The following is a 24,733-nucleotide window of genomic DNA, read 5'->3' as shown; positions in this document are numbered from 1 at the left end:
GGGGCAGGTGCTACAGGTGCATCAGAGCCAGAACAAACAGGCTCAGAGACAGCTTCTTTGCCAGAGTTGTCCCCATGTTGAACTCTAACTTATAATAATAATAATTCACTTGTATACAATATCCTGACCTAATACCCTACTGTGCAATACTACCCTTCCAGTGCAATACGTCCGACACTGATTGTTATTTATTACTTGGGTGCTCTTGTCTTGTTCTGTATATTGTACAGTATTTTGTATTTCTATGGTGTTTTGTATATTGTACAGGATTGCTTATTATTTTTATTGGATAGTCTATTTCAATTGTTAGTTTTTCCTTTACTACTTCTTGTGTTATTTATTTTACCCCATAATTGTTCCCACTACTGCACCTTAAGTTGGAGTCTTTAATCTTGTTATATAATGACAATAAAGTATATTCTATTCTATTGTTTTCTAAGATTCATCAGAAATGGGTTGTAACGTTACTTCCCTCCATGTGGAGTTTACCGTTTTGAGTTTGGAACTTGCAGATGAAATCGGTGAAGGTGAGTCGTAAGGCAGCAGAGGACGACCTGGAGCAACTGAACAGGGAAAAACAGCAGAAAATGAACCAACTGGATGTTGTGGTTCCCCTCCGGCTGCACCAGGTACACCATAACATTCCATGAAGACCAACAAAGAGTTGACCGAAGTCTTTCGTTTTAGCCGTCTTTTCTCTCTTTCTTGACGACCAGATTGAGTTTAAGATCGACGTCCCGGTTCCTTCAGATCTCGGCCCGGTGCCTGTGGATCTGGGTCTGGCTTTGGTGCTCACCAGAACGGAGCTGAAACGTCTGCAGCAGCGAGTGAACGAGCTGGGGGTGGAGAAGAGTCAACAGATGGAGGTGTATCGCCAGGCACGTCAGCAGCATATCAGGCTGATCAAAGAACGCAAGGACATGAACTCTGACATCCAGTGTAAGGCCAGCAAGTCAACACCAGGAACACCCTGCTTCTCTTTGGCAGAAACCAGAACCTGTTGTTTAATCCGTGGATATGCTTTTGTAGCGCTGGAAAAGCTGTGTCACCAGTTGATGATGACAAGGTTTGGGAGAGAGGTGGATATGGAGGTTCTTCAGACGCTGTGCGTGAACAAATCTGTTGGAGAGATGAAGCAGGAAAAGATCTATCAAGAAGCGGCAAACGCCAAAGACATCGCAGAATGGGATGTAAGTCTTTCCCCCTCGCCATGACGTGTTCTTTACCGTCTTCTACTGGTCCACTGACATACCTTTTTCTGTGTGTGCCCACTAGGTGAAAGTGGAAAAGGCCCGTGAGTTTCTAGTGGGGACGACAAGGAGCAACACAGACCGCCTCAGTTATTTGAACAGCCTCTATGAGCAGAAGAAAGAGCTGGAGCAGAAACTTTACACAAGACAGAAGAAAATTGTAATTATGTTTAATTATACAGGATTTTCTGGTCCAAAGGGCGCACTGCCGATGAGCAAGTCTCGTCGGGTCTATTTTCATACAAAAGGTGCATTAAAGGGGTCATATTATTATTTATTTTTTTCTAAATGTAAAACACTTCCTTGTGGTCTACATAACATGTAATGTTAGTTCTTTGGTCAAAATGTTGCATGGATGATGTTTTACAGATCATCTTCAAGCCGCTTTCTGACAGTCGCTTCTGGATGCGCCATTTTGTGGCCGCTCTTATTTACGTGGCTCACCTTCGACAGCGTCTTTTCTCCGTCATCTTTGTTGTAGCGGTGTAGCGTGCAAGGACGCGAGTGGAAGAAGTTTCAAAAGATGGCGCTAACTGTTTTAATGACATACTTAAATCAATAATGGAGCAGCATCTCCTCATCCGTGGCTCATTCGTGCAATAACAATGTCGGAAATGTGTCCCGTGAAACACCGTCCGACTGGAACGCTCTAATAACTAAAGTTCCTTGGGTGAATAATGTAAACTCACTACATCGGTATGTTTTAGCTATTTCCAGGGTTTCCCACACATTCATTTGTTTGTGGTGGCCCGCCATTAAAGAATTACGGCCGCCACAAATAAAAATAAAAAATTATAAAAAGTTGATTTTTTTTCCGGCTTTTGACTCGCTCCACCGCTCATAAAAGGAATGGAACACCCTCAGTGAATGGAGCTTGTAGTTAAATATTATATAAATAATGTACATAAAGTGTTGTAATTATATTCCAATTCCGCGTTCTTCTAGGTCATCACCGCTGCCTCTACCCCACAATGTAAAACAAATAAATGACTAATTAAATTGTGAACTCGAAATTTCACATCACGTTTACCTAGACTTCACCACTTTACTTTGCTGCAAGTTATTCTTCAATACATAAGCGTCTCTCACTTTCTTTATCGAAGTCTCAGCACTCTCGCAACTTTCTTTGGCCCCTTGGTATATCATTTTGCAATCAGGCTTAATCATAAAAACACTGATTCACGAATTATAGGAAATGTGGCGTGTAGACAAAACTGTAATACGAGGAATTATTTGAAGTTGTATGTTGATTGTGATCCAAACAGTTGCTGTTTGCATTTGTGCTCTCAGGCCAAACATCTCCAGGACTGCAACCGGCAAGCAGACAACGGTCAGCTGTGGAGTCTCCAGGAACTTGTGACCAAGCAAGCTGAGCAAATTGACTTCCTCTCCAAGCAGATCACCTTCTTTGGACCCAAAGGAGGTCACATGCTCCCCGCTTGCCACGTTCACCTGCCTCCACTCCCTCCTCGCAACACCCCCACTGTCCAGAAAATCCACAGGAAACGGGGACAAGTTCCAACCGGAAAGAAGAACGAGGATCCAACCGGAAGGCCGAATAATTATTAAAAATGACAAAAAATCTTTGGCCACCGCATGAATCGATTCGATTCTTGAGGGCAACAATTCTGTCGGGTTCAAACAATGATGACATCTATTAAACAAGACAAGAAGCAAAGAATCACAATAAGACAGAATTAAATTTGGCTCAGTGAGGAGACGTCTGGAGACTGTACCCCTGTACTGTGTCTCACCACGCTCTGCCAAAAGAGTTCTGACTGATTGATACTTTTATTAGTAGATTGCACAGTACAGTACATATTCCGTACAATTGACCACTAAATGGTAACACCCCAATAAGTTTTTCAACTTGTTTAAGTCGGGGTCCACGTTAATCAATTCATGGTACAAATATATACTATCAGCATAATACAGTCATCACACAAGTTAATCATCATAGTATATACATTGAATTATTTACATTATTTACAATCCGGGGGGTGGGATGAGGAGGTTTTAGTTGATATCAGTACTTCAGTCATCAACAATTGCATCAACAGAGAAATGTGGACATTGAAACAGTGTAGGTGTGACTTAGTAGGATATGTACAGCCAGCAGAGAACATAGTTAAAAAAATTATTCGACCCCCACACAATTTTGGTGTTTTAGCAAGTTGTACATTTATTCTGTATTTTGTTCATAGTCATATCAAATAAAGATGTGTCAAATAGACAACTTAAATTGTAACACTGTATTTTACAAAATAGCAAAAAAGGACATTTTTCTTAATATCTCATTGACAAAATGATTCAACCCCCTAGTTCCATGCATCTTTAGTACTTAGTAGAACAGTAATGACATCCTTCAAAGGTGATACACAAGCTTCTTGCAAGCATCTACAGTATTGTAGCCCATTCCTCTTGGGCAAAGGCCTCCAGTTCATTCATATTCTTGGGCTTGTGTGCTGCAACTGCCTTCTTCAAGTCCCACCACAGCTTTTCTAGAGGATTTAGGTCTGGTGACTGTGAAGGCCACTCCAGAGTCTTCCAGCCCTTCTTCTGCAACCACTCTGATGTTGATTTGGAGGTATGCTTGGGATCCTTGTCCTGTTGGAAGGTCCAACGTCTCCCAAGCCTTCATGACATTTGCAGCTAATATATCCTGCTAGGAAATAGAATTCATAATGCCTTGAACGCGCTGGAGGCTCCCGGTACCTGAGGCAGAGAAACAGCCCCAGAGCATGATTGACCCCCCACCATGCTTAACAGTAGGCAAGGTGTTCTTCTCTTTGTAAGCTTCATTTTTTCTCCTCCAGACATAACGTTGATTCATAGTCCCAAAGAGTTCCACTTTTGTCTCATCACTCCATAGAACAGTTTCCCAAAACCTTTGGGGTTTGTACAGATGATTTTTGGCATACTGGAGTCTATTTTTCTTGTGCCTGGTAGTCAGAAGTGGTGTGTGCCTGGGAGTTCTGGTATGGAGGCCTTCATCTCGTAGTGCGCGCCTTATTGTCTGGAACGAAACCTGCGTCCCCCCTCTGCAATGTCCTGTTGTAGTTCCTCAGCTGTTACCCGGGGGTTTTTCACCACTGTACACTTCAAATACCGGACAGCAGTTGCACACAGCATCCTCTTTCTACCACGCCCAGGTAGTGTTTCCACTGTGCCTTTAGCTTTAAACTTGCAAATTATGCTCCCAACTGTGTCTCTTGGAATGTGTAATGTCTTTGCTATTTTCTTATATCCATATCCTTTCTTATGAAGAGGAATTACCTCCTTTCTTGACTTCTTTGACTACTCCCTGGACTTCACCATGTTGCAAATACACCATTGACCATCTACAAGAAGCTGAGCGTCAGTCTTTTTCAATCAATTTAATTGTTGCTCGTTATATTTCTAATCACATCTACAGGTGTTTTCAACACCTGATTGAAAAAAACCTTATTCGAATTCTGTTCTTAAGAGTTATGATCTTTAAGGGGTTGAATAATTTTTTCAATGAGATATTAAGAGAAATGACACTGTTTGGTATGTTAGAAAATATAATGTAATTCAAGTTGCATTTGTCTACATCTTTATTTGATATGACTATAAACAAAATATGGAATAAATATCCAACTTGCTAAAACACCAAAATTGTGTGGGGGTTGAATCATTTTGATCACAACTGTATCTGTGTTGGCTCTGCGATGAGGTGGCGACTTGTCCAGGGTGTACCCCGCATTCCGCCCGAATGCAGCTGTGATAGGCTCCGGCCACCCCCGTAACCTGAGAGGGACAAGTGGTAGAAAATAGATGGACCCTGAAATAAACCATAAAGTACAAAAGTAGCTAAATATTCATGAAAAAATACCTTCAAGCTGCAAATGGACCCCAAGATAATAGGATGACTAAACCTTTGACACCCAAGGGTCCTCAAATTAAAAAATAGGTGGGCAATGTTGATGTTCTTATATATTTTATTCTGTAAAGATCCTCAAATATATGTACAGATAAAGCTTTGTTGCATTTTTACGTATAAATATTTCAGCCTTTTTGCTATATTTTTAAACATTTTTTAAATTATATTTCCACAAATGTGCCGCATGGGATAAGAAAACAAAGACCTCAAAAGACAAAAAATATAGATTTAAATGTGCAAATCTTGTATTAAACATCTGAGGTTAGAGTGTCCCCCCTGAGATGTGTAGGTTGGGGGTTCAAAGACTACAAAAAGTGGGAGCCATCACCTCCCTGCTTGGCACTCAGCATCCAGGGTTGGAATTGGGGGTTAAATCACCAAATGATTCCCGGGCACGGCACCACTGCTGCTGCTCACTGCTCCCCTCACCTCCCAGGGGGTGAAGATGGGGATGTGTCAAATGCAGAGGAGAATTTCACCACACCTTGTGTGTGAGAAACAATCATTGGTACTTTTACTTTTTAACTTTATTTTATTAAGTAAAAATGCTCAAATATATATACATCATACAGCGGTATAAATATTTCAGCCTTTTTGCTCTATTTTTATTTTTTTAAATGGTAAAGAAAACAAAGACCTCAAAAGATATAGATGTGAATGCGCAGATGAATCACCAGATAACATAATGCGTCCTCCCCGCGAATAAAGCTGGCCAAACAAGGCCTGGACCCCCCTCAAGGCGCGCTCAGCTCCCGCGTCAGCCTCTCCTTCTCCCGCTGGAGCTCGGCGATGCTCCGCTTGTTGTGCTCCAGCCGGTCCTCCAGCCACTGCAGCAGCGGCCCGCTCACCGCCGACATCTGGCTGCACAGGTTCTTGGTGAACACCGAGCCGTTGTGGATCTTGGTGACCGGGTCCAAGTGGGCCAGGCTGTGGATCTTGCGGTAGGTGTCCTGCTCCTCCTGGCAGAGGATCCGCGGCAGATCCACCGCCGACTCCAGGCAGACTTTGCCGATGGCCTCCCGCGGCAGGACGTGGACGGGGATCTCCAGGCGCTCGTAGTCGGCGCCCTTCTGGGCCTGGGCGGACTGGAAGCAGGTGTAGAGCAGGCGGCCCGTCCTGGTGGTCTTGTCCTCCACGAAGCAGGAGAAGATGAGGCCCACGAAGCCGCGGTCCAGCATCTGGTACATGGCCTGCGTGCGGACGTCGACGTGCGAGGGCCAGACGGTGATGTGCGGGTGGGAGTGGTACCAGCCCACCACCCGCATGCCTCGGCCGCTGATGGCCGCCAGACGCTCGGCCTCCGTGGAGGCGGCGGACAGCTGCTCCGGGGAGATCTCCACGCGGTCCTTGCGCTTGTCGGAGCGGCGGAGGATGATGACGGAGTGGATGTGGACCACGCGGCCCGCCTCCACCTCGCCGATGCACAGACCCATCACCTCCTCCTTCTCGGTGCTCAAGGCGTGGTTCATGCACACCAGGAAGGCGTCGGACTCCAGGTGGACCGCACTGGCCGACATTGCACCGCCTGCCTTTGATCTATCTTGGGACCGGGAGAGTGAGGGCCGGAAACAGAGGCGTCCTACTTCCGGTGGTTGCTGTGCCGCGCTAAAAACAGTTCGGTCTGACGCAACGGACTGTTTGTCAGAAGAGTTCCTGTCTTCTCCTTCCTTTTGCTGCTTCTCTTTGAGTTGACTGGCAGCTAAAGATGCATGCTTTGCCTCCTTGTTTCTTTTACATAAATGTCGGATTATGAAAGTGAGGCCTACACCTTCTAATTGGCTTAATGGTTTACAATTATCGATCAAATCTTGGAGAATGATTAAGAGTACAAAAGCCCTTCAATTGATATATTTGTTGAAAACATCAGGAGTGACTTTGGTAGCCCCTTTTTTATTTGTATTTTTATATAGACATAGTTTTTAGTGTAACAAACAGTTCAGGGTGTCCCATTTTTTTATTTTTTTTAACTTTTATTTAGAAATTTCAACATTTACAAACAAACAGACGAGAAACAATGATCAAAATAAGAAAAAAAAAACAATACAAAATAAAACAGCGCCAGGGGGTCTGTAAATTCAAATCAACTAAAATAGAATATAACATGTATATATATATATACATATATATATATATATATATATATATATATATATATATATATATATATATATATATATATATATATATATATATATATATATATACTTTATATTGTATTTTAGTTACTTTGAATTTACAACCCCCCTTACCTGACATTCTCTTGTAACTTGGGACACCCAAAATGATGATGCTGTGTTCCAAATTTAAGTTATTTATTGAAATTGAGTGTGTCTTTGCACTTTGTTTATTATATATACATACATATATATATATATATACATATATATATATATATATATATTCTATTTTAGTTACTTTGAATTTACAACCCCCTGGCGCTGTGTTATTTTGTACTGTTTTTTTAATTAATATATATATATATATATATATATATATATATATATATATATATATATATATATATATATATATATATATTAAACAAAGTGCAATTTCAGTAAATAACTTAATTTGGAACACTGCATCCTCATTTTGGGTGTCCCAAGTTATAAGAGAATGTGAGGTAAGGAGGAGGAGTTTTGTCCCTCCAGACTTGCCATAGAACTGTGACCTAAGAGGGCTATAAGTGTGTTTTTTTTTGGGAGTTTATTTTTTACTTTTACTTATAAACTTCAACATTTACAAACGGTAGAGCCCACATAAGGGCAAGGAAAAACTCACCCCAGTGGGACGTCGGTGACAGTGACAATGATGACTATGAGAAACCTTGGAGAGGACTGCATATGTGTGCAATCCCCCCCCCCCCCCCTCTAGGGGACCGAAAGCAATGGATGACGAGCGGGTCTAACATGATACTGTGAAAGTTCAATCCATACTGGATCCAACACAACCATGAGAGTCCAGTCCAAAGTGGATCCAACACAGTAGCAATAGTCCCGTCCATAGAGGAGCCAACACAGTAGAGAGAGTCCCGTCCATAGTGCCGCCAACAGGAAACCATCCCAAGCGGAGGCGGATCAGTAACGCAGAGATGTCCCCAACCAATACACAGGCGAGCGGCCCATCTTGGATCCCGACTCTGGACAGCCAGTACTTCATCCATGGCCACCTGACCGGACCCCCTCCACAAGGGAGAGTGGGACAGAGGAGAAAAAGAAAAGAAACAGCAGATCAACTAGTCTAAAAAGGGGGTCTATTTAAAGGCTAGAGGTTGGGAATATAACGGACTAGAGTGAAACAGAGTATACAAATGAGCTTTCCTTGTTGTTGAAAGTGCCTTGACTTTTGTGTGAATTATAAATGTATGTTTCTTGTGCAATAAAAAAATAAAAATACAAAAAATGTTTTGGTCATTAAATGTTCTTTTCATGAATGGTAATTAACTAGATACAAGAACAGTTTTATTTCCATTTTTACAAATATAAAAATCATTAGTCGGCAGAAACGAACACAAAACCGGAAGTTACTGCTAAAGTGCACGGAGCTTTCGGAGAAAAACAGAAAAAAACAGTGTGATGTTGTATTTTGTGACAGAAAAAAATATGACCATGAATTAATAGGTTTTGATTTGTGATTAACGTGGTCACTTTGGTCTTTTTTTCTCTTTTTTCATATTTTTTAGTTTTGTTACTCCATCTGTACTTGCCTTTGTTTTCTTTCCTTGTTGTTGAAAGTGCCTTGACTTTTTTGTGAATTATAAATGTATGTTTGTTGTACAGTTAAACATTAAAAAAAATATATATTTTCACGAATTAGTTTATTTAAATTTAATTTCGAAATAAAAAAAAATTCAGTATAAAACACATCGACTATATCTAAGAACAGTTTTATTTTATTTTTAATTGATATTCTATTTTACATAACAAAAATGACAATTAGTCGGCTGAAAGGAAAACAGACCCGGAAGTAGCTATTAAAGAAAAAAAAGCAGAATAACAGTGTGAGTGTGACAGGAACAAAAGAGGACCATGAATTAATGTTTAATGTTTAATTTTCAACACAACACTGTTTTTTTGTTTGTTTGTTTTTTGTTCTGTTTTCAAACAGCTTAGTCTACAATTTGTCATTAAATATCAACTTCCGGTTCCGGTGTCAGACAATGAAAAAAAAACTCGGTTTGTAAAATGAACTGTTTTTTTTTATCTTGTTATTATTCTTCGACACCAAAGAATGAACATCTTCAAATGCATAATGAAATTCTAACAAAATTGTAATTTTTGGCTTTTCATATTGAAAATAAAATTGGATGCACCTGGGGATAGGTTGATTGGCAACACTAAATGGTCCCTAGTGTGTGAATGTTGTCTGTCTATCTGTGTTGGCTCTGCGAGGAGTTGGCGACTTGTCCAGGGTGTACCCCGCCTTCTGCCCAATTGTAGCTGAGATAGGCGCCAGCGCCCCCCGCGACCCAAAAAGGGAATAAGCGGTAGAAATGGACTTGGGGAACAGCAGCGAGGTAACACGCTACTTCCGACAATATTTATGACAAATTTGTGCTTTACTTTAAAGATGTGATTTTTGGTTTTACACTGCATGAACAAAAATTTGAAAAGGAATTCTACCTTTGAAACCTCATTATTTTATTTGCTAAGTTTTATATTCATAAATGTAAGTTTCTTAATAACCGTCCTATCTTTTGTGCCTTTAAAAAAGATCTGGAACTTTACATTAAAACGCTCTCTACCTCTAACAACAAAAAAGCTGTGAAAACGATGATGCTGTGTTCCAAATTTAAGTTGTTTGATGAATCTGAATAAGCCTACGGCTTTGCATTTTGTTTATTATACATATATATATATATATATATATATATATATATATATATATATATATATATATATATATATATATATATATATATATATATATATTTTGTATTCTATTTCTATTATTTTGAACTTACAACCCCCTGGTGCTGTTTTGTACTGTTTTCATAATGTTTTATAATGTTTTATATTGTCGTTTGACTTACTGTTTGTAATTGTTGAAATTTATAAATAAACCTTTAAAAAAAAACACGCTACTTCCGTGTTTGGCTACTTCCGTGTTCTACTGTGCTGCAGTATAAACAGTTCGAGCTGACGCAACAAACTGTTTGTCTAACAGTTCCTTTGTCTCTTTTCTTTTTCTTCTTTTTCTTCTTCATTGGCAGCTAAAGGTGCAAACTGGGTCACAAGATGTTTTGGTCATTAAATGTTCTTTTTCTGAATGGTAATTGAAATGGTTTACTTTCATTTCGAAATAAAAACAATTTCAGTGTATAACGCATCAACCAGGTATAAGAAGAGTAAACAAAGGTGTGCAGATGTCCTCATTGTCTATAGAAGGGATCACATTTGCCATTTTTATAAAGGACTGTAACATAGAAATGTTTGTCAACATTATTATGCTCTAGGTTGTACCCCGCCTTCCGCCCGATTGTAGCTGAGATATAGGCACCTGTGCCCCCCGCGACCCCAAGGGGAATAAGCGGTAGGAATGGATGGATGGATTATGCTCCAGACAAATTTTTTTCGACATAAATGTCGGTTTATGAAAGTAAGGCCTACATTTTCAAATTGACTTAATGGTTTACAATTAACAATCAAATCTTGGAGGATGATTAAGAGTACAAAAGCCCTTAAATTTGTGTATATGTTGTAAACATTTAAAGTGATTGAGCTAGCTGTTTTTGTCTGTTGTTTTATTCATATTTTTTATTATTTTTATATATTAAGATTTAATACTCTATCTATATTTGCTTTTTTTATCTTTACTTGATGTTGAAAGTGCCTTGACTTTTGTGCGAATTATAAATCGGTGTCTGTTGTTCAATAAAAAAGTTTAAAAAATAAATAAATAAATAAATTAAATAAATATTTAATTTAATGGCAGCTAAAGGTGGTTTATTAGAATTTCATTTCGAAATTAAAAAAACAGTGTAAAACGCATCAACTAGATCAAAGAACAGTTTTATTTTCATTTGATATTGTATATAACAAACATTAAAGTCCTTAGTCGGCAGAAAGGAAAACAAAACAGGAAGTTGCTATTAAAACGCACGGAGTTTCAGGGACAAAACTGAGAAAAACAGTGAGATGTTGCATCTTGTGACATAGAGAAAAGATGACCATGAGTTAAAAGTGTGTAATTCAAAACAACCCAGTTTTATTTTCAAATGTTTTTTTAAACAGCCTATTCCGCAGTCTTGTCTTTAAATATCAACTTCCGGTTCCGGTGTCAGACAACAACAAAAACATTCAGTTCATGAAATGAACTGTTTTTTGTTTTGTTTTGTTTTTTACCTAATTATTGCTCTTTGTCAACAAAGAACGTATTGGTGTTTTTTTTTTTTTTTTTTTTTTTTTTTATTTAAGATGAAATTCTAATAAATTTGTAATTTTTTGCTTTTCAATTTCTATATTGAAAAGGAAATTCAATGACTAAAACACCTGCTTTAAATATAGATGACCCAAATGACAAAAGAAACATAACATATGACATAAATACATTTATGACTGATGACCTTTGATTATATTTATTCAATCAATCAATCAATGTTTACTTATATAGCCCTAAATCACTAGTGTCTCAAAGGGCTGCACAAACCACCATGACATCCTCGGTAGGCCCACATAAGGGCAAGGAAAACTCACACCCAGTGGGACATCGGTGACAATAATGACCCAGTGGGACGTCGGTGACAATGATGACTATGAGAACCTTAGAGAGGAGGAAAGCAATGGATGTCGAGCGGGTCTAACATGATGCTGTGAAAGTTCAATCCACAATGGATCCAACACAGTCGCGAGAGTCCAGTCCAAAGCGGATCCAACACAGCAGCGAGGGTCCCGTTCACAGCGGAGCCAGCAGGAAACCATCCCAAGCGGAGGCGGATCAGCAGCGCAGAGATGTCCCCAGCCGATACACAGGCGAGCAGTACATGGCCACCGGATCGGACCGGACCCCCTCCATAGGGGAGAGTGGGACATAGAAGAAAAAGAAAAGAAACGGCAGATCAACTGGTCTAAAAAGGGAGTCTATTTAAAGGCTAGAGTATACAAATGAGTTTTAAGGTGAGACTTAAATGCTTCTACTGAGGTGGCATCTCGAACTGTTACCGGGAGGGCATTCCAGAGTACTGGAGCCCGAACGGAAAACGCTCTATAGCCCGCAGACTTTTTTTGGGCTTTGGGACTCACTAACAAGCCGGAGTCCTTTGAACGCAGATTTCTTGCCGGGACATATGGTACAATACAATCGGCAAGATAAGATGGAGCTAGACCGTGTAGTATTTTATACGGAAGTAGTAAAACCTTAAAGTCACATCTTAAGTGCACAGGAAGCCAGTGCAGGTGAGCCAGTATAGGTATATATGTATGTATATATGTATATAAAGGTATATACAGTACAGGCGTAATGTGATCAAACTTTCTTGTTCTTGTCAAAAGTCTAGCAGCCGCATTTTGTACCAACTGTAATCTTTTAATGCTAGACATGGGGAGACCCGAAAATAATACGTTACAGTAATCGAGACGAGACGTAACAAACGCATGGATAATGATCTCAGCGTCTTTAGTGGACAGAATGGAGCGAATTTTAGCGATATTACGGAGATGAAAGAAGGCCGTTTTAGTAACGCTTTTAATGTGTGCCTCAAAGGAGAGAGTTGGGTCGAAGATAACACCCAGATTCTTTACCGTGTCGCCTTGTTTAATTGTTTGGTTGTCAAATGTTAGAGTTGTATTATTAAATAGAGTTCGGTGTCTAGCAGGACCGATAATCAGCATTTCCGTTTTTTTGGCATTAAGTTGCAAAAAGTTAGCGGACATCCATTGTTTAATTTCATTAAGACACGCCTCCAGCTGACTACAATCCGGCGTGTTGGTCAGCTTTAGGGGCATGTAGAGTTGGGTGTCATCAGCATAACAGTGAAAGCTAACACCGTATTTGCGTATGATGTCACCTAGCAGCATCATGTAGATGCTGAAGAGTGCAGGGCCAAGGACCGAACCCTGGGGAACTCCACACGTTACCTTAACGTAGTCCGAGGTCACATTGTTATGGGAGACACACTGCATCCTATCAGTAAGATAAGAGTTAAACCAAGACAGGGCTAAGTCTGACATACCAATTCGTGTTTTGATACGTTCTAATAAAATATTATGATCGACGGTATCGAAAGCAGCGCTAAGATCGAGGAGCAGCAACATAGATGACGCATCAGAATCCATCGTTAGCAATAGATCATTAGTCATTTTTGCGAGGGCTGTCTCCGTGGAGTGATTTGCCCTGAAACCGGATTGAAAGGTTTCACATAGATTGTTAGACGCTAAGTGTTCATTTAACTGCTCCGCAACAATTTTTTCAAGGATTTTTTAAATAAAGGGAAGGTGAGACACCGGTCGGTAGTTTACCATGAGGTCAGGATCGAGGTTAGGTCTTTTAAGAAGAGGATGAATAACCGCTTTTTTGAATGCTAGGGGAACAGTGCCCGAGGAGAGTGATAAGTTTATAATATTTAGCACTGATGGACCTAATAATACAAAGAGCTCCTTGATCAGTTTCCCAGGAAGAGGGTCAAGTAAACATGTTGTCTGTTTTATTCCATTTACACGTTGTAACAATTCCTCTAATGTTATTTCCTCAAAACGAGAGAAACTATTTTGGAGGGCAGTATCCGCCGTATATACAATCGTGTCAGTGTTAATAGAACCCCGTTGTAGCTGGGACGCATTGTCTTTAATCTCCTTTCTAATGACTTCAATTTTCTTACTAAAGAATTGCATAAAGTCATCAGCTGAGTGGGTGGAGCTACTGGAAAGAGTCCCTTGTTGGGTTAGCGATGCTACCGTACTAAACAAAAATTTAGGATCGTTTTTATTACGGTGGATGAGATTTGAGTAATATTTAGCTTTAGCTAAGGTAAGCATGCGTTTATAAGTTATTAAACCATCACTCCATGCTCGATGGTGCACCTCAAGTTTAGTCGTGCGCCATTTGCGTTCCAGCTTTCTGCATAATAATTTCTGAGCTCTAGTTTCTTCTGTAAACCACGGGGTGCGCTTTTTTGGAGCCTTTTTTAACTTTAGCGGTGCTATGTTATCAATGGTTTCGCGCAGGGTTGGTACTTAATTGTTGTAATTGTCACGTTAGATTTTTCGTTATCCTACGAAGTCTTGTTTTTTTTTTTAAATGTTGGTACGAAAATTACTCATTTTGAAATGTGTCAAAAATATTGGACAGCCCATTCTGATGGTATATTTGAGTTTTATTGTATGTTCTATGGTCTAATTGAAAAAAATAATATCAGCTCTAAAAAATTAAAAATAGTTTCGAAATGTAAAAAATATCGAAAAAATGGTAGGAATGTGTTAGTGTCTGAGCAACTTATATATATAAGATTTGTACCTAAAATTCCATGTTGCAACGTTTCTTTAAAAATGCATACCACCATTTACTGTATTGGATTATGTATAGAAAACCCACTTATGATCAGCCATAAAAATCAAACAACACAATTGATCATATCCATAACACCAAATGGGAAATATATGATACAATGGGAACAAATGCAATCTAAATGAAATAGGTAACTAACATTTAAATTTATGTTTCCAATATTAATCCTAAATTATCCAGTGTAATTTTACACTGTTCTACTCCTAGTGTTGTTTTATTTTTCATGAGCACAAACACCTTTCTCACCTTTTCCTTCCTGTGTCCACTTTAGTGGGTTTTTAGATCAGGTTCACCACTAGATGTCAGACTTGTGTCTTTTTAAAGGGGAACTTGACTTTTGGGGAATTTTGCCAGTCATTCACATTCATTATAAAATACATAACGGATGTATTTTTTAAATATTTTCTTTGAAGTCTTCTTACAATGTGAGGTCCTTTATTCCAATTATAAAACTCCCAAAATAACCTCCCAAAAACTGCCAACAATAATCCATCTACATTTCATGACTTGAATATTAACCAAGTATTAGTGATATTATTATAAGCATTAATGCAGACAAACTCTTTATAGCAAGCCTGGGCAATTATTTTGTCTCGGGGGCCACATTTAGAGAAATAAATGCGTCTGGGGGGCCGGTATATCTATTTTTATGAACACTAATACAGAACCTCACCCTAATGTCTGATTGAATGCTAAAAACGTTATGACAAACCACCTTCGAAAATGTAATGTAATATTTTTCTATGAAGGATAAAACACTGAATATTGACAACATATGAACATCACACCCCTTTTCATCGACACATTTTACAATCAAGAGAAACGCAACAAAAATGCAACACACAGTGAAATATGAACACAAAGGGTACAAAATAAAGCCACCTACAATCTGATACATCTAAACTATATCCAAGCTTTAGAACTTTGTTGTGAAAATCTCCTTCCGCGTCTGTTGTAACACTCCCGCCCACACTACTTGATGCCTTGTCTGAGCTGCTGTGACTTACATTACCATAGTAACTAATTAGATGATCATAGTAACTAATTAGATGACCATAGTAACTAATTAGATGACCATAGTAACTAATTAGATGACCATAGTAACTAATTAGATGACCATAGTAACTAATTAGATGACCATAGTAACTAATTAAATGACCACAGTAAGTAATTAGATCACCATAGTAACTAATTAGTTGACCATAGTAACTAATCAGATGACCATAGTAACTAATTAAATTACTATAGTAACTAGTATATCATCCATAAGCGCAGATTCCCAGCATTAAAATACTTAGTATAGTTGAAGACTTGCGGTCATTATAAAAGATGAGTGCACATCACAATGGCAGCTACACTTTACATCTTAAAGATCTAAAAAAAATTATTTGGGAATGTCCGGTGGGCCAGATTGAAAAGCTCAACGGGCCACCAGTGGCCCCCGGGCCTTAATTTTCCCAGGTCTGATTTATAGTATTTATATTGTCTATGAGTTGTTTTTCAGGAGACTTGTTCACCAGTGAGGGAAGAGTGGATCGTGAGATGGACAGGCGGATTAGTGCGCCGTCTTCAGTAATGCGGACGCCGTATCGATCCGTTGTGGTGAAGAAGGAGCTGAGCCGGAAGGCAAAGCTCTCAATTTACCGGTCGATCTACGTTCCCATCCTCACCTATGGTCATGAGCTTTGGATTAGAACATGATCACGGGTACAAGCGGCCCAAATGAGTTTCCTTCCCCGGTGGCGGGCCTCTCCCTTAGAGATAGGGTGAGAAGCTCTGCCATCCGGGAGGAGCTCAGAATAAAACTGCTGCTCCTCCACATGGAGAGGAGCCAGATGAGGTGCTTCTGGCATCTGGTCAGGATGCCACCTGAACACCTCCAGGGATGTGTTTAGGGCACGTCTCAGGACACGTTGGGAAGACTATGTCTCCCGGCTGGCCTGGGAACGCCTCAGGATCCCCCGGGAAGAAGTGGCTGGGGAGAGGAAAGTCTGGGCTTCCCTGCTTAGGCTGCTGCCCCCACGACCCGACCTAGGATAAGCGGAAGAAAATTGAATGAATGAATGGATGGGCTTGGCCCCTTAGTTCCAGTGAAAGGAACTTTGAATGCTCCAGGATAACAAAAACATTTTGGACAATTCCATGGGATGGAACTTCAAGTTCAAAGGTGACTCTTGACAATATAGTGTGTGTTTTATTTCCTGTGGACACAAATGGCTCATATAGAGTACACCACCCGACTACTGGTAGTACTACCCCCTCCCAGTACATGCCCTGAAGGCATCCAGTGTGTGAGTGACATAATCAATGACAGCATCATTGAGAGAACTGGATGGCTTCACAGAAAGCCTCGTCCGTGTCTTTACGCTGCATTATAAAACCACACTTTACACTGCAGTATAAAACCACACTTTACACTGCAGTATAAAACCACACTTTACACTGCAGTATAAAACCACACTTTACACTGCAGTATAAAACCACACTTTACACTGCAGTATAAAACCACACTTTACACTGCAGTATAAAACCACACTTTACACTGCAGTATAAAACCACACTTTACACTGCAGTATAAAACCACACTTTACGCTGCAGTATAAAACCACACTTTGCACTGCAGTATAAAACCACACTTTACACTGCAGTATAAAACCACACTTTACGCTGCAGTATAAAACCACACTTTACACTGCAGTATAAAACCACACTTTACACTGCAGTATAAAACCACACTTTACACTGCAGTATAAAACCACACTTTGCGCTGCAGTATAAAACCACACTTTGCGCTGCAGTATAAAACCACACTTTACGCTGCAGTATAAAACCACACTTTACGCTGCAGTATAAAACCACACTTTACGCTGCAGTATAAAACCACACTTTGCGCTGCAGTATAAAACCACACTTTACACTGCAGTATAAAACCACACTTTACGCTGCAGTATAAAACCACACTTTGCACTGCAGTATAAAACCACACTTTACACTGCAGTATAAAACCACACTTTACACTGCAGTATAAAACCACACTTTACACTGCAGTATAAAACCACACTTTACACTGCAGTATAAAACCACACTTTACACTGCAGTATAAAACCACACTTTACGCTGCAGTATAAAACCACACTTTGCGCTGCAGTATAAAACCACACTTTGCACTGCAGTATAAAACCACACTTTACGCTGCAGTATAAAACCACACTTTACACTGCAGTATAAAACCACACTTTACGCTGCAGTATAAAACCACACTTTGCACTGCAGTATAAAACCACACTTTACACTGCAGTAAAAAACCACACTTTACACTGCAGTATAAAACCACACTTTACACTGCAGTATAAAACCACACTTTACACTGCAGTATAAAACCACACTTTACACTGCAGTATAAAACCACACTTTACACTGCAGTATAAAACCACACTTTACGCTGCAGTATAAAACCACACTTTGCGCTGCAGTATAAAACCACACTTTGCGCTGCAGTATAAAACCACACTTTGCACTGCAGTATAAAACCACACTTTACGCTGCAGTATAAAACCACACTTTGCGCTGCAGTATAAAACCACACTTTGCGCTGCAGTATAAAACCACACTTTACGCTGCAGTATAAAACCACACTTTACGCTGCAGTATAAAACCACACTTTACGCTGCAGTATAAAACCACACTTTACGCTGCAGTATAAAACCACACTTTGCACTGCAGTATAAAACCACACTTTACACTGCAGTATAAAACCACACTTTACACTGCAGTATAAAACCACACTTTACGCTGCAGTATAAAACCACACTTTACGCTGCAGTATAAAACCACACTTTACACTGCAGTATAAAACCACACTTTACACTGCAGTATAAAACCACACTTTACACTGCAGTATAAAACCACACTTTACACTGCAGTATAAAACCACACTTTACACTGCAGTATAAAACCACACTTTACACTGCAGTATAAAACCACACTTTACACTGCAGTATAAAACCACACTTTACACTGCAGTATAAAACCACACTTTACACTGCAGTATAAAACCACACTTTACGCTGCAGTATAAAACCACACTTTGCGCTGCAGTATAAAACCACACTTTGCACTGCAGTATAAAACCACACTTTGCACTGCAGTATAAAACCACACTTTACGCTGCAGTATAAAACCACACTTTGCGCTGCAGTATAAAACCACACTTTGCACTGCAGTATAAAACCACACTTTACGCTGCAGTATAAAACCAAACTTTACGCTGCAGTATAAAACCACACTTTACGCTGCAGTATAAAACCACACTTTACGCTGCAGTATAAAACCACACTTTACGCTGCAGTATAAAACCACACTTTACACTGCAGTATAAAACCACACTTTGCACTGCAGTATAAAACCACACTTTACACTGCAGTATAAAACCACACTTTACGCTGCAGTATAAAACCACACTTTGCACTGCAGTATAAAACCACACTTTACACTGCAGTATAAAACCACACTTTACACTGCAGTATAAAACCACACTTTACACTGCAGTATAAAACCACACTTTACACTGCAGTATAAAACCACACTTTACACTGCAGTATAAAACCACACTTTACACTGCAGTATAAAACCACACTTTGCACTGCAGTATAAAACCACAAAGCTCTCTTGCATTATATAAAGAGCAGTAGTCTTATATAATGTAGCATCTACAACAGCCATGAAAAAGGCCACACTATTTTCCCACACATGCTATTTCTGTTGCCTGGTTGTTGGTAAATAGTTTCATGGGATTCCAGTGTGTGAATAGTTGTCTGTCTGTCTGTCTTGAGGAGGCGACTTGTCCATGTGAAACTCTAATGGTTCCCCATTAAATGTCTTTTGTCTTCATATTTGGAATGGGTTAATTAGATTTGCATCATTTCTTATGGAAAAAAAATGCTTAGTTTTTTTGCACGACTCAGTTTTTAAAGGGGACCTGTTATGCAAAATCATGCAAAGAACAACATTTCTAAACCAGCTATTGCAAGGAATTTGGGGATTACACCATCTACGATCTGTAATATCATGGAAAGGTGCAGAGAATCCGGAGAAATCACTGCACGTAAGCGATGATATGACAGACCTTCCATACCTCCGATCAAAAAGCGACATCAGTGTGTAAGGATATCACCACATGGGCTCAAGAACACTTCATAAAAACACTGTCAGTAACTACAGTTCGTAACTACATCTTAAATGCGAGTTAAAACTCTACTATGCAATGCCAAAGCCATTCATCAACAACACCCAGAAAAGTTGCCGGCTTTGCTGGGCCCGAGCTCATCTAAGATGGACTGATGCAAAGTGGAAAAGTCTTCTGTGGTCTGACAAGTCCACATTTCCAATTGTTTTTGAAAACTGTGGACGTGGTGTCCTCCGGACCAAAGAGGAAAAGAACCATCCGGACTGTTATCGGGTGAAAGTATTCTAGGCAGCTTGTGTGATGGTATGGGGGTGTATTAGTGCCACGTCATTTTATGTAGTCTGCCACGTCATTTTATGTAGTCTGCCACATCATTTTATGTAGTCTGCCACATCATTTTATGTAGTCTGCCACATCATTTTATGTAGTCTGCCACATCATTTTATGTAGTCTGCCACATCATTTTATGTAGTTTGCCACAACATTTTATGTAGTCCGCCACATCATTTTATGTAGTCCGCCACATCATTTTATGTAGTCTGCCACATCATTTTATGTAGTCTGCCACATCATTTTATGTAGTCAGCCACATCATTTTATGTAGTCTGCCACATCATTTTATGTAGTTTGCCACAACATTTTATGTAGTCCGCCACATCATTTTATGTAGTCAGCCACATCATTTTATGTAGTCTGCCACATCATTTTATGTAGTCCGCCACATCATTTTATGTAGTCAGCCACATCATTTTATGTAGTTTGCCACAACATTTTATGTAGTCCGCCACATCATTTTATGTAGTCTGCCACATCATTTTATGTAGTCTGCCACATCATTTTTATGTAGTCTGCCACATCATTTTATGTAGTTTGCCACAACATTTTATGTAGTCCGCCACATCATTTTATGTAGTCTGCCACATCATTTTATGTAGTCTGCCACATCATTTTTATGTAGTCTGCCACATCATTTTATATAGTCTGCCACATCATTTTATGTAGTCCGCCACATCATTTTATGTAGTCTGTCACATCATTTTATGTAGTCTGTCACATCATTTTATGTAGTCAGCCATGTCATTTTATGTAGTCAGCCATGTCATTTTATGTAGTCAGCCACATAATTTTATATAGTCTGCCACGTCATTTTTATGTAGTCTGCCACATCATTTTATGTAGTCAGCCACATCATTTTATGTAGTTTGCCACAACATTTTATGTAGTCCGCCACATCATTTTATGTAGTCAGCCACATCATTTTATGTAGTCTGCCACATCATTTTATGTAGTTTGCCACAACATTTTATGTAGTCCGCCACAACATTTTATGTAGTCCGCCACATCATTTTATGTAGTCTGCCACATCATTTTATGTAGTCCGCCACATCATTTTATGTAGTCTGTCACATCATTTTATGTAGTCAGCCATGTCATTTTATGTAGTCAGCCATATCATTTTATATAGTCTGCCACATCATTTTTATGTAATCTGCCACATCATTTTATGTAGTCTGCCACATCATTTTTATGTAGTCTGCCACATAATTTTTATGTAGTCTGCCACATCATTTTTATGTAGTCTGCCACGTCATTTTTATGTAGTCTGCCACATCATTTTTATGTAGTCTGCCACATCATTTTATGTAGTCTGTCACATCATTTTATGTAGTCTGCCACATCATTTTATGTAGTCTGTCACATCATTTTATGTAGTCAGCCATATCATTTTATGTAGTCAGCTACATCATTTTATGTAGTCTGCCACATCATTTTATGTAGTCTGCCACATCATTTTTATGTAGTCTGCCACATCATTTTTATGTAGTCTGCCACATCATTTTATGTAGTCTGCCACATCATTTTTATGTAGTCTGCCACATCATTTTTATGTAGTCTGCCACATCATTTTTATGTAGTCTGCCACATCATTTTTATGTAGTCTGCCACATCATTTTTATGTAGTCTGCCACGTCATTTTTATGTAGTCTGCCACAACATTTTTATGTAGTCTGCCACATCATTTTATGTAGTCTGTCACATCATTTTATGTAGTCAGCCATATCATTTTATGTAGTCAGCTACATCATTTTATATAGTCTGCCACATCATTTTTATGTAGTCTGCCACATCATTTTATGTAGTCTGCCACATCATTTTTATGTAGTCTGCCACATCATTTTTATGTAGTCTGCCACATCATTTTATGTAGTCTGCCACGTCATTTTTATGTAGTCTGCCACATCATTTTTATGTAGTCTGCCACATAATTTTTATGTAGTCTGCCACATCATTTTATGCAGTCTGTCACATCATTTTATGTAGTCTGTCACATCATTTTATGTAGTCAGCCATATCATTTTATGTAGTCAGCTACATCATTTTATGTAGTCTGCCACATCATTTTATGTAGTCTGCCACATCATTTTTATGTAGTCTGCCACATCATTTTTATGTAGTCTGCCACATCATTTTTATGTAGTCTGCCACATCATTTTTATGTAGTCTGCCACATCATTTTTATGTAGTCTGCCACATCATTTTTATGTAGTCTGCCACATCATTTTTATGTAGTCTGCCACATCATTTTTATGTAGTCTGCCACGTCATTTTTATGTAGTCTGCCACATCATTTTTATGTAGTCTGCCACATCATTTTATGTAGTCTGTCACATCATTTTATGTAGTCAGCCATATCATTTTATGTAGTCAGCTACATCATTTTATATAGTCTGCCACATCATTTTTATGTAGTCTGCCACATCATTTTATGTAGTCTGCCACATCATTTTTATGTAGTCTGCCACATCATTTTTATGTAGTCTGCCACATCATTTTATGTAGTCTGCCACGTCATTTTTATGTAGTCTGCCACATCATTTTTATGTAGTCTGCCACGTCATTTTTATGTAGTCTGCCACATCATTTTATATAGTCTGCCACATCATTTTATGTAGTCCGCCACATCTTTTTATGTAGTCTGTCACATCATTTTATGTAGTCTGTCACATCATTTTATGTAGTCTGTCACATCATTTTATGTAGTCAGCCATGTCATTTTATGTAGTCAGCCACATCATTTTATGTAGTCTGCCACATCATTTTTATGTAGTCTGCCACGTCATTTTATGTAGTCTGCCACATCATTTTTATGTAGTCTGCCACATCATTTTTATGTAGTCTGCCACATCATTTTTATGTAGTCTGCCACATCATTTTATGTAGTCCGCCACATCATTTTATATAGTCTGCCACATCATTTCATATAGTCTGTCACATCATTTTATGTAGTCGACGACGTCATTTTAAGTGGTCCTTACGTCATTTGATGTAGTCTGCCACGTGTTTTATGCCACCTGCCATGTCACTATTTGGCCTGTGAAAGGTTGGAAATAATAAAGCACTTTCCGGCGTTGAAGATTACACGAACGTTACTGGATAGATGTAACAAGATAGATGTGACAAAAAGTGACTCCTTTTTTTCTTTTTTTGTTCCCTCCCACAAAACAAAAAGACAGCGTGTGAGGTTGGCAAGTTCCCGAGGTGTCCCTGAACGCGTCACAACGTCAAACATCCAGCCCAGGAAGTGCGCAGCTTCCTGAATAAGAAGCCCGGCAGCCCGGCTCCATCGGCAGGGCGCCACACTCCTCCTCGGCCCCCACACTCTCCTTCTCGCCACACTCCTCCTCGGCCCCCACACTCTCCTTCTCGCCACACTCCCCCTCGGCGGACACTTGACGCCGACTTCTGCTGACTTGTGGCCCGCGGAAGCTCCTCTCCATTAGGACCTTGAGAGCGATGCGCCGCCTGGCGGGAGCAGGAAGAGGAGACGCGGCGGCCAGAGAGCAGCTTCCACCTGCACTCCACGTCTGACTGATTGCCGCTCTTAGCGTCAGCCAACAAAGGTAAGAAAGCAAGACTTGCAGCTCTTTATTTATCTTCATTATTTGGAGCGTTTCCGGTGGACTTGTCGCGCCCAACATCGATGCACGGCTGTGAGTCATAAGCTGCTGTTGGGGGTGTCGGGGAGTTGTGTGGGGAGGTCGGGGGGATGTTGGGGGTGTTGGGGGGATGTCGGGGGTATGTCAGGGGGGTGTTGGGAGGGGGTTATATCAGGGGGATGTTGGGAGGGGGTTATGTCAGGGGGATGTTGGGAGGGGGTTGTCGGGGGTATGTCGGGGGTGAGAGCTGTAAAGAAGAGCGTCGCTGCAGCCTCCCAGCAAGCTAGGACCCTAACATGTTTGATTGTGTTGACTTTTGTTAAATGTTGTTTTTCATCAAGTCTTGCTTTTTTTAACTTATTTTTTGCAGCCCTAGTTATGTAATAAGAGGCCAATATTGGAGCAACAGTTGGGCTTTGAGCAATGAAATGGTTTAAGTCAGATTGATTGATTGATTGAAACTTGTATTAGTAGATTGCACAGTACAGTACATATTCCGTACAATTGACCACTAAATGGTAACACCCCAATAAGTTTTTCAACTTGTTTAAGTCGGGGTCCACGTTAATCAATTCGTGGACGAGCATCTTGCTTGAAAACGTGCATGTAAAACAACAAAAACTACATCATTCTGATTCTGGAACTTTGAAGATTTGGTTGGTAATTTGCTCCAGCGACCCCAAAAGGGACAAGTGGTAGGGGGGGGGGGGGTCGCCCACATATGCGGTCCTCTCCAAGGTTTCTCATAATGATCATTGTCCCTGTCACCGACGTCCCACTGGGATGAGTTGTTCCTTGCCCTTATGTGGGCTCTACCAGGGAGGTCGTTGTGGTTTGTGTTGTGGTTTGTGCAGCCCTTTGAGACACTGGTGATTTAGGGCTATATAAATAAACATTGATTGATTGATTGGTTGAAAATGGATGGATGGAATTTGTTGCAGCATAGCATTATGTT

The 24,733-nt window shown here is 39.8% G+C and overlaps 3 protein-coding genes across 3 annotated transcripts in view; 2 read left to right on the top strand and 1 right to left on the bottom strand.

The window, feature by feature from the left end:
• The window catches only part of LOC133536528 (cilia- and flagella-associated protein 44-like), a 48,431-nt gene extending 44,638 nt beyond the window's left edge, over positions 1-3,793 (top strand). Inside the window, exons 28-32 of the mRNA XM_061877149.1 lie at positions 513-629; positions 717-939; positions 1,030-1,190; positions 1,276-1,410; positions 2,541-3,793. Of these exons, the coding sequence (XP_061733133.1) occupies positions 513-629; positions 717-939; positions 1,030-1,190; positions 1,276-1,410; positions 2,541-2,819 (915 nt within the window). The 3' untranslated portion in view covers positions 2,820-3,793. The remainder of the gene's footprint in view (positions 1-512; positions 630-716; positions 940-1,029; positions 1,191-1,275; positions 1,411-2,540) is intronic.
• On the bottom strand, positions 2,968-6,765 carry brcc3 (BRCA1/BRCA2-containing complex, subunit 3). The gene is made up of 2 exons (XM_061877150.1): positions 5,829-6,765; positions 2,968-5,021 (listed from the first exon to the last, which is right to left on the bottom strand). The coding sequence occupies exon 1, from the start codon at positions 6,669-6,671 to the stop codon at positions 5,889-5,891; it is 783 nt and encodes a 260-aa protein (XP_061733134.1). The 5' UTR covers positions 6,672-6,765; the 3' UTR covers positions 2,968-5,021; positions 5,829-5,888.
• A 2,765-nt stretch (positions 6,766-9,530) lies between these two features.
• LOC133536527 (ras-related protein Rab-27B-like) overlaps positions 9,531-24,733 on the top strand; it is a 115,426-nt gene continuing 100,223 nt past the window's right edge. Inside the window, exons 1-2 of the mRNA XM_061877146.1 lie at positions 9,531-9,670; positions 23,352-23,742. The gene's annotated coding sequence lies outside the window, so the exon portion shown is untranslated. The remainder of the gene's footprint in view (positions 9,671-23,351; positions 23,743-24,733) is intronic.

This window comes from Nerophis ophidion, linkage group LG17 (assembly GCF_033978795.1).
Source record: "Nerophis ophidion isolate RoL-2023_Sa linkage group LG17, RoL_Noph_v1.0, whole genome shotgun sequence".
NCBI classification, from domain to species: domain Eukaryota; kingdom Metazoa; phylum Chordata; class Actinopteri; order Syngnathiformes; family Syngnathidae; genus Nerophis; species Nerophis ophidion.
This window is presented reverse-complemented; position numbering and strand designations above follow the sequence as displayed.

Excerpts from the sequence above, each read along its gene's own strand:
- brcc3 (XM_061877150.1), bottom strand. The coding sequence starts at position 6,671 with ATGTCGGCCAGTGCGGTCCACCTGGAGTCCGACGCCTTCCTGGTGTGC.